At 32.5% G+C, this 10,681-nt stretch overlaps 1 protein-coding gene across 1 annotated transcript; it reads left to right on the forward strand.

Annotated features, from left to right (window-relative positions):
* Positions 1–6,201: 6,201 nt before the first annotated feature.
* LOC117909266 (inosine-5'-monophosphate dehydrogenase-like) lies at positions 6,202–10,681 on the forward strand. The gene is made up of 4 exons (XM_034823221.1): positions 6,202–7,246; positions 7,866–8,045; positions 9,401–9,655; positions 10,278–10,681. The coding sequence occupies exons 1-4, from the start codon at positions 6,257–6,259 to the stop codon at positions 10,347–10,349; spliced, it is 1,497 nt and encodes a 498-aa protein (XP_034679112.1). The 5' UTR covers positions 6,202–6,256; the 3' UTR covers positions 10,350–10,681.

The raw sequence follows: 10,681 nt of genomic DNA on the forward strand, positions 1-10,681 counted from the left end.
TTTTTTATATTATCTAGTGACAATCTGCACATGGGAATGTTTTGGAGGCATATATTCTCTGCTCAGGGGCTTCAATACTACATTATAATTTCATATTAAACTTATCTAATGTTGAATTCATTATACAATTCCAACTGCCCATCTAATGTGATCATGGTAAAAATGTTTTTATCTATTGAAGTTTTTGTCGGGTGGTGTTTGTTTTTTTATTAAATAAAAAAAATTAAAATATTTAATTTTTTCTACAAAATTAAAAATAACTTGTTGATATCAATTAATATAATTAAAGTGAATTTATTATCATTAAGTTCAGTTTGGTTATATCGGTTAATATCAATATATTATTTTTAATTAAATAAAAAAATTCAAATATTTCGGCATTTTCTATTAGACTTTTACTATTCAACCAAAAAATAAACACCTCTCTTAGTTGAGGAATTATTTTGAGTCATATTCTATAATATTAAAAGTGATATTTAAAATTCCTTTAAGAGTCTTTTTCAAAAAGCACTTTGAATTTTAAAAATATTTTTAAAGAAAATTTATATATTTGCTAAAATGTTGAAAACATTTTTAAATTTTGAAAAATCACCTATAATGCTTTTTAGAGAAATATTTGATAGATAATTTTTTTTTAAAAGGACATTTAAAAGAAATGCTTCCATTAAAAAACTTCAAAGAAAAACATTATCAAACATACTCGATCTAAAAGTCATTTTTTATGAGGAAAATGCTTCTAAAAATTATGAAGCATTTAACAAGTGATTATTCCTAATCATTTTATTATTATTATTATTATTATTATATAACATATTAAAAGACACTTGTTTTATTTATATAGAAACACTTTTACTTTTTATTTACTAGTTCAATTATTACCTTATTAGTTTAAACCTTTTTAAATAATTTAAATTACATTTGGAAGTTACATATATATTCATTATTAAAAAATGTAATTTTAAAAAAAAAAGTTTATTTAATGTAAATAGTTTTTAGATATTTTAAATTAATTAAAATAATATATAAATATATAAAATAACAAGCAATGTTAATGTCAACTGAACTTACCATGTGGGCTGATGGAGAACTTCATTCAAAGTATAATATGTCAGCAACATATCTAATGGAACCTATCAACTCCAAGGAGTGTAATGTTAAATATGTTGGTATTAGTGCTCAAGTGAATTTAGACACTCATTTATGCACATGTCGACAATTTGATCTTAATCATATTCCATGTGCACATGCTATTGCTACTTGTAGATTTTACAACATTTCATGTTACACTTTATGCTCCCAGTATTTTACTACTAAAGCATTGTTATCTTCATATTCAAAGTGTATTTATCCAATTGGAAATGAAATAGATTAAGTAATACCTGATCACATTCATAACAAAGTTATGTTACCACCTAAAACGAGACGCCTAATAGGAAGACTCGTGAAAGTAAGAATTCCTTCTAGTGGAGAGGGTAAGCACACATCTCATTGTAGTCGATGTGGTCAATATGGGTATAATCGGAAAACATGCAAACGACCAATCCTTTGATATCATGATAGCTTTGGTACTCTATGAACTTACATGGAATGAAAATTTTAATAGTGAGCTTTTTTGTTTTTTGGTACCCATGTGAACGAAAATGTAAGTTACTTTTTTGTATAAGGTGATAGGATAAGCACATAGATGAATACTGTAATAATGATCCTTTTTTTTTTTTTTTTTTTTTGCATACCCATAGAAATGGAGATATTTATTACTTTTGTACATATATATTATGATGAGTTATGTATAAAGTATGAATGAAAATTGCATGTTTATTCTCAAACTATGGACTCAACTATCCTCACGTTTATTGATAAGGAACTTGACAATAGTTAAGTTTAGGTTTTGTTTGAAGATTGTGGACTTAACTACCTTCAAGTTTGTGCGTAAAACAACTAGACAATAGTTAAGTTCAGGTTTTGTTTGAAGACTGTTGACTTAATTACCTTCAAGTTTGTACATAAAACAACTTGACAATAGTTAAGTTTAGGTTTTGTTTGAAGATTGTAGACTTAACTACCTTCAAGTTTGTACATAAAACAACTTGACAATAGTTAAGTTCAAGTTTTGTCTGAAGACTGTGAACTTAACTACCTTCAAGTTTATACATAAAACAACTTGACAATAGTTTTGTTTGAAGACTGTAGACTTAACTACCTTCAAGTTTGTATATAAAATAACTTGACAATAGTTAAGTTCAGGTTTTGTCTGAAAACTGTAGACTTAATTACCTTCAAATTTGTACATAAAACAACTTGACAATAGTTAAGTTCAGGTTTTGTCTGAAGACTGTGGACTTAAATACCTTCAAGTTTGTTCATAAAACAACTTGACAATAGTTAAGTTCAGGTTAAAATGACAATTGTAGATACAACTTCCTATGAGTCTATACAAGATCAACTTGATACATGTTAAGTCCAGATTAAATATGTTATTCTGGAATAGACTTCGACTTAATATCTTTCAAGTTTGTTCACAGTTAACTTGATAGTAGTTACGTTCAGGTGTTCAATTAAGACTGTGGACTTAACGACCTTCAAGTTTGTACACAAAACAACTTGACAATAGTCAAGTTTAGTTTAAAAGGTCAGTTGTATACATAACTATCGAACTACATTCATCAAAATATGCAAGTATATATATCAAGCTATCCAACTACATATAACAAACCATCCAACTACATTATCAAAATGTGAAATATCAACATGAAATCATTACATAGGCAAGTATTTCATATAAAATAACTCTACTTCCATCTTTTCCCCAAACCAATCCATTCGAGCATTTGTTAATGACTTCAATGGATGGTTGTGCATTAAGTATTCAACATATTTGATAACAAACATGCCACAGTCACCACTGCATAGTATATAGATAATCAATGTTAGAGTTATTATTAAGGATTAAGTGTATAAGATATGAAAGTAAATTTAAGATCACTTACTCATGTTCTTGTTGAGGAATATCTTGCATTCATTCAATTTCCCATTCCTAGTAGTTAACTTTTGTGTCACCATGAAACCCATAATATGTTATGGCATTTAATATATGCGGCAACAATTTGGCTAATGGTTTAATGGCAACTTGCAATCTTGCATTATTATTGATGCCCGCCAATGAGTCATATGCATATATAATCCTTCGACGAAGGTGGACAACTCCTAATACCCAATGACTAACCCGAACATTGATGGGGATATACACAATGTCAATATCAGACCATTTGATAGAATAAAGAGGTTGCGAACCAATGACATAATCAATAAGAATGTCATTCTCTGGTAATTTGAATTAGTTCCATTTCTTGCCATGCTTAATACATCTTGCTTAAGCATTTTACTACATAGAATAAAGTTAACATGTATAAATAAATAATCAAGATCATAAGATTCATTATTACAAAAAATTAAAAATGATAACTAAAATTCTAAACATCTCCAATTATGATTCAGTCAATTTCTTCTTAATATTTTCAATGGCTACCAAGTGAGACAAACATGCAATTTTTCTAGGAAAATACTCCTCTTTAGGTATTTTAGATATAAAAAATAGAAGAGGAAGAGGAATATCAATATGCAAGATAATAACAAATTGTAAAAATATCAATATAAATTGAGTAAAATTATATTACCAAACTTATCCAACTATTGTAAATCTATCATTTCGTATTACTTCTTAACATAGACTTTATTTTCATATTATTTAAGGATGTCATGTCAAATGCTAATATTCTAAAGATATTATTTTACTAATGCAATTGAAGCTATTATATTTTACTAAGTTGTAGCTAAAAAAAATGCAGACATTATTCTAATGTTTATTGAAATTTGAAACAAAACAAAACCATTTTGAAATTGGAACCTGTTGACAATGAACTTGATAACAGTTAAGTTTGGTTTTTCCTTAACATATATATTTAAATCAAAATTCTAAATATTTGGATAAAATAATTTCATAAAAATTATATTCAAATACGTTATAAATTCATATCAAATAACTTCATTACACAAAATTTCAAAACCTTTTGATGGTGAACTTAATAGTAATTAAGTTTAATTTTTTCCAATCATTCAAATATTGCTTTAAACCTTAGACTATAACTTCACTGAGAAAATTTTCAACTTCAATTCCATAAAAGTTTTATTCAATTAGATTATCAATTCATGAAAAATAAATTCATAAAAAAATGATAATCGATTAAAAGGAATAAAAATTTTAAAAAAAATCAAAAATCAAAATTTCAAGTAGAAAATTAATGTTTACTGAATCAGTTGATTTCTTCTCATTTTTTGATGACGATGACGAGGTTTCGAAACCTTGTTTTGTTTCACTTCCATTTTTTCCCAAAATTTTATACCTCTTCTGTTTTGTATTTTTCATCAGCGAATTTTCTTTTTCCGCTATTTTCATAAACTGAATCAACACGCAATATCAGAAATATGAAAAATAGGGTTTGATTTAAAAAATAAAATAAAATAAAAGGAACTAAAATAAGACACTTAGGGTTTCTTCTTATTTCATGGATGAAGGTTCATATGTACAGTTCGAAAAACTGAAATCAAAGAAAGAAACAGTGAAACTTACTTTATGTTTTTTCCTTGTATTGTGTTGCCTTTTTGTTCTCTTGCAATGAACGGAAAAGTGCTTCGTGATTTCTTTCTTGCAGGTTAACAAATGGAACAAATGAGTTTGCATGGTAAGGAAGGAATGCAACACAGGGGAAAATTGGAGTTTGAGGGAAAATGGGTTGAAGAGATAGCTGAGAGGTATTTTTGTCTAAATTGGGTCATTTTTGAGACTTAAATAAGTTGGGAGAGGGGGAAGGAGGGGGTTAGTTTTGCAATATTGAGGGAATTTTATCTCTTTTAATCGGTTATCCCTATTTTTCCCCCTCAATTTGTAAGCTTTTTCAATAAAATTAACCAATCAAATATCAAAACCCTTATTAAGTTCAAAAAAAAAAAAAAACAAAATTCAATGCAAATAATGTCTTAGAATCACTCCAAAATGGGCTTTAAATTTTAATTTTTATTTTAAAATTCATCTCATAATATTTGTTTTATTTACTTATCTTATATATATATATATATATATATAAACTCAAATTTATTGAAAGCTTTCTCTTGCATGCGAGGCCATAATCTTTTACCAAGCATGTTTTATTTTCCAATCATTTAAAAATAATATAATTTATTTTATGAGACTATTATCCAAAAGTTGTACCATTTTTTTCATTTTTTAACACTAACTCTAATAAATATATTCAAATTTTAAAAAAAATAGAAATAAGTTAAAATATAAAACACGCCTAAATAAAGTGAAATGCAACTTAGGATATATATCAATTTTGTAAAATATGATTTAAAATCTATTCCGATGAATAAAAACTTTAAAATTCACAATATTTAAAAGAAATATTCAATTAAAAAAAAGTAATAAAATTATACAAATTTTAATATATAATTAAAATTTTCAAAAATGAAAAGGTTTAAAAAGGAAAAGTAAAATTGACAAGACACATTCTCAATAAGACGTACAAAGCATTGACACGCTTAAAGCGCACCTCTTAAAACTATGGACCTTAGTCACGTTATATTATTATTCCATGTATTTTGAATGGCCTACACTTACAAAGATGAATGAATGAGCTACATTTAAAGATCTGAGTCAAGTGACCCAACCACCCATGAGCCAGCCCTGATCGCATCCCAAACTTTTAAGCTATATTCCTTCCAATGTGCCTTCCTTGTCACATCCCACCACATTTTCCCATTTCTTTTTCTTACACGCATTTTGCCTAATCCAAATATAAAATTTAGGGTTTTAATAATAAATATATAATTATGATAATTAATTATTTTAGAATAATATTTCCCCATTAGGGTTTAATTTTATTTATTTTTAAGTTAATGGGTGACACAGCCAAAAAATTGATGGACCTAACTGCCACGTGAGCCGCCATGTTTCCACGTCATGTCGTTTTCCTCGAAGTCGTTTGTCCTTGTCACCTACTTTTTTCTCATCTCACGCGAAATTGTCAATAGATCGTACGGTGTTGCTGCGCGGGTGCACTGTAAGACCGTGGTCGCGAAAACGCGCTGTCCAGATTTGGACTCTTCCCTCCATTTATATATTCTCACCTGTTTTTGTATTTCGCTCATAAAAAACCCTAGCATTCCTCCTCCCTCCGCAACTTCCGGTGCTGTCGGGGACATGGACGGAGCTCCCATCGAAGACGGTTTTCCGGCGGTGAAGCTCTTTAACCAAGGCTACTCCTACACTTACGATGACGTTATCTTCCACCCAGGTTACATTGACTTCCCCGCCGACGCAGTCCAGCTCGGCACCAAACTCAGCCGCAACGTCCACCTCTCAATACCCTGCGTGGCGTCGCCGATGGACACCGTCACCGAATCTGCCATGGCCGTGGCCATGGCCACTGTTGGCGGCGTCGGAATCATCCACTCCAACAACTCCGCTGCGGAGCAGGCGGCGTTGGTCCGTTCCGCCAAGTCGCGGCGTGTTCCTTTTGTGTCGGATCCAGTTGTGAAGTCCGCGTTCGATTCGGTGGATTCGGTTTCGGATTTCGGTTCTGCGCCGTACGTTTTGGTGACGGAATCGGGAACGGCAAAGTCGAAGATGTTGGGAGTGGTGTTGAGGTCTGATTGGGAGAAATTGAGCGATAAGGGAGTGAGGGTTTGTGAGTATATGGTGAGTTCTCCGGAGTCGGTTCCGGCTAGCTATGATTTTGAGCAAGTGGCGGGGTATTTGGCTGCAAAGAAGCTCAGTTTTGTGCCGTTGGTAAGGGATGATGAAGTGGTGGATGTGGTGACCACGGCGGATGTGGAGAGAATTCGTGGTTTTCCGAAACTGGGGATGCCGTCGTTGGATGCAAAAGGCGAGTTCTTGGTGGGAGCGGCGATAGGGACGAGAGAATCGGATAAGGAGAGGTTGGAGCATTTGGTGAAGGCAGGTGCCAATGTTATTGTATTGGATAGCTCACAAGGGAATTCAATTTATCAAATTGAGATGACCAAGTATGCCAAGAAAATGTTTCCGGAAGTTGATGTGATTGGTGGGAATGTGGTTACGATAAGACAAGCCCAAAACTTGATTCAGGCAGGGGTGGATGGGTTGAGAGTTGGGATGGGGTCTGGCTCCATTTGCACCACACAGGAGGTTTGTGCAGTGGGAAGAGGGCAGGTAACATTGTTTTTCTTATCTATACTGTTGATTGGTATTGCTAGAACTAGGCTTTTATTCGTGATGTATCTAGTCTGAAGATGGTTGAGCAACTTGAAGAAGATTGCTTTTTGTTGCTAAGACGGTATCCATAATCCATTTATAGGTCGATAGCCATAGATTTGATGTTTTCATAGTAAAGAAAGATTTTTATCCATATCCCATACTGCTGATTATGTTAAGGACACTTTTTGGACCTTTTTGGGTGATGCCGAGGAGAGAAGATATGGACATGTAGTTTAGGGTGATATTTTTTGAAACGAGACGATCATTTACAAGATATTGCTCTTCAATTGCGGAAAGGGAAAATGCCAAATCATAAGAAAATAACTAGTGGGAAGGCCTATTGCCAAAAGCTATTACTTTGCTTTAAAGGTGTTTATGCTTTAAGGGAAAATGTTCAAAAGGTTGCATCAAGTGGTCGTTACGTAGGTTTATTTGTCATAGGAAACAAATGTTTCATTTAATTGGGCTCACCATTTGAGAGTTGACCATATCTAAAAGAATGTAGTCGGTGCTGTTGGAAATGGTTGGCAGCGATTCTTCCATAATAGAATTTTCTTGTCTTAAAACTTTACAGGCCACTGCTGTTTACAAGGTATCTTCTATTGCTGAGAGAAGTGGTGTGCCAGTCATTGCTGATGGTGGCATTTCAAACTCTGGGCATATTGTCAAGGCTTTGACTCTTGGAGCATCTACGGTGATGATGGGGAGCTTCTTGGCTGGAAGCAGTGAGGCTCCTGGGGCCTACGAGATTAAGGTATGACAGTACTGTGATCCACTTTTGTTTTATTGTTAAAAGTAGAGCAATATGAATATTCTTTTGTGGTGTTTGGAGTTAATATGATTTGTTGTTGTCTTTGTTGCTTTCAAAAGAAATGTACAGTCTAGATTGGTTTGTTAGTTAACTGATTATTGGTGAATTGGATTATCAATATGGTTTTGTGGATCAAATGTAAGAGATTACCAAGCACCATACATGGGTCAGAATTTTTATGAACTTTTGCTTGCTTTGGCTGACGCCTTGTAGAAGTTAAATAAAAACTCCTACTTTGACCAACTCCTAGGCAAGCTAGACTTTAGACCTGGTTGGCATGATTGTAGAATTAAACTTTCTCGAGAGCTTGTGCCCCAATCCAAATTGTTTAATGTGCGTTTCAAATTATTGATTGGTTTGAGGAATCCATTACGGGTCTTTGTTGTCCCATTCTCTCAGTTGTACTGGCATACCTCTTCTAGGAGTTAATTGCCCCAAATTTCTAATATTTCCTCGAAGATTCAACTTGGTTCTTTGGGTTAAAACCGAAACTCTAAATACTATTAATTTATAACATATTGATGATTTTCATTTTTCCTTTTTCTTTTGCATGTTATTAGATGCTATTTTTAGCCCTTTGCAATGAGGATTTTCTGTATATGATTGAATATATGCCCTTGTGCTTAGATATTTATCAATTGTCATAAAATTATTAGTATGTAGTGCAAGTAAGTAAAATGTATGAGAGAACCAAAAGACTTATTTTTAAAATTTAAATTTTATAGACAACTCATTTTAGGGATATTAATTATAATAAATTAATTGAACATATCAATATAAAATGATATCTATTGTGACAACATATCAAGGATGTGTGTCATTTAATTTGTTTATGCTTTAATATTTGGTGCTTTCAAACCTACAAGTTCTCAAAGTCCATCTAAACCTAATGAAGAATGGACGAACATATCTGAAAAGGGAATATTCTGCTTTTTGGAACAAAAAATTTGACTACCTACGGATAACACAGTAATAATTATCTGAAATATATTCCCCAACCAATCATAAACTTTTGTTTGTTCTGAACTATATAGATACCTAAATGTATCACATATAGGTACACAAGTGCACTCACCTGTGTTTAGGTTTTCTGAACTTTTTCGTTAATTGAGTGATCAGTGATGTTCCATTTAGCTTGACCACATTAGTTGCTTCTTCTAGAGTATGGAAAAGTTATCTATTTTGATTGCCCTGACAAAATATTTCATTTTCTTGGCTGCTTTGTCACTCATTCAATCTCTATTGAGAAGCAGAATTTTTATTATTATGAATGCTAACATTTTTTTTTCCTGTGCCAGAATGGTCTCAAGATTAAGAAATATAGAGGCATGGGATCCCTAGAAGCCATGACAAAAGGGAGTGATGCTCGATACTTGGGTGATACAGCTAAGCTGAAGATTGCCCAGGGTGTTGTTGGAGCAGTTGCAGACAAAGGTTCTGTTTTAAAGTTTATACCTTACACAATGCAAGCAGTTAAGCAAGGGTTCCAAGATCTTGGTGCGTCTTCTCTGCAATCTGCTCATGACCTGCTAAGATCAGAGTTAAGGCTTGAGGTGAGAAGAACTATTTCTCATTACCATTCTGTTATATTTACATGGATTATCTGCTGGATCTTCCTGATGTATCAATAAAGCATTCTGTGCTATATGCTTTGCAGATAGTCAAAGGTTGTATTATTAGTAGTTTTTCTACCTCCATCTAGTTCTTTCATGGCAAAAGAAAATTGTTTTGAGCTCTTTCTTTTTCTAGCAGAAAACTTGTTTGGTTCTCTCTACCAACAGCTCCGGATGAAGCTTTCCAAAAGAACTAGTGATCTAGATAGCAAACAATCCTTGTCTTGAACCTATGGTTCTGTGCACTCACTTCTCATCTTGGTGTCCACTTGATTGCTCTATAAAACCAAATGAGTGCTGATGAATTCAACTGTTTTATATATTTATATATATATATATATAGATAGATGGATTGGTAGGTGTTTATGACCAGTTTAAGAAAGTGAGTAGATCCCCTTGTAGCTGTCATTTCACCCAAAATGCGGTCCCTTTGAACTTATGGTTTGCACCGTTTTCTAGCTTGGACTCTTGTTTGTGATCATCCTCCAATACTCTTTTTCTTTCTATTCCCTTGGTTTGTAGTCCGCCTGAAGATTTATTGTTTTTTCTTCTGCTTGTACAGGTCCGTACTGGAGCAGCTCAAGTTGAAGGTGGAGTTCATGGGCTGGTTTCTCATGAAAAGAAGTATTTTTGATCTCTCAAACTATCAAGCAACACTTCGGCTGCTTTTCTCCTGGTAAATTAACTTTGAAGTCTATTCAGGGTTGAAATATGATAATATAGCATGAGCAACAGTCAAGTTAACCAGAGCTGGGGCATTCACTTTGGAGAGCTTCCTTGTATAATTCGTTTTCATTTTAATGTATTCTTGTATTTGATGTGGAAGAAAAATAACTTGCCCCACAGGGCGATGGAGTCCTGGTCAGGAATATTTATCCGAATTCTTCTTGAGATACTTTGTTTAGTTTTAACATGTTTTGGGAGATTTCTTCTTCTTGATAATATATTTATTACCTTGAAATTTTA

This window comes from Vitis riparia, chromosome 19 (assembly GCF_004353265.1).
Source record: "Vitis riparia cultivar Riparia Gloire de Montpellier isolate 1030 chromosome 19, EGFV_Vit.rip_1.0, whole genome shotgun sequence".
Lineage (NCBI taxonomy): Eukaryota > Viridiplantae > Streptophyta > Magnoliopsida > Vitales > Vitaceae > Vitis > Vitis riparia.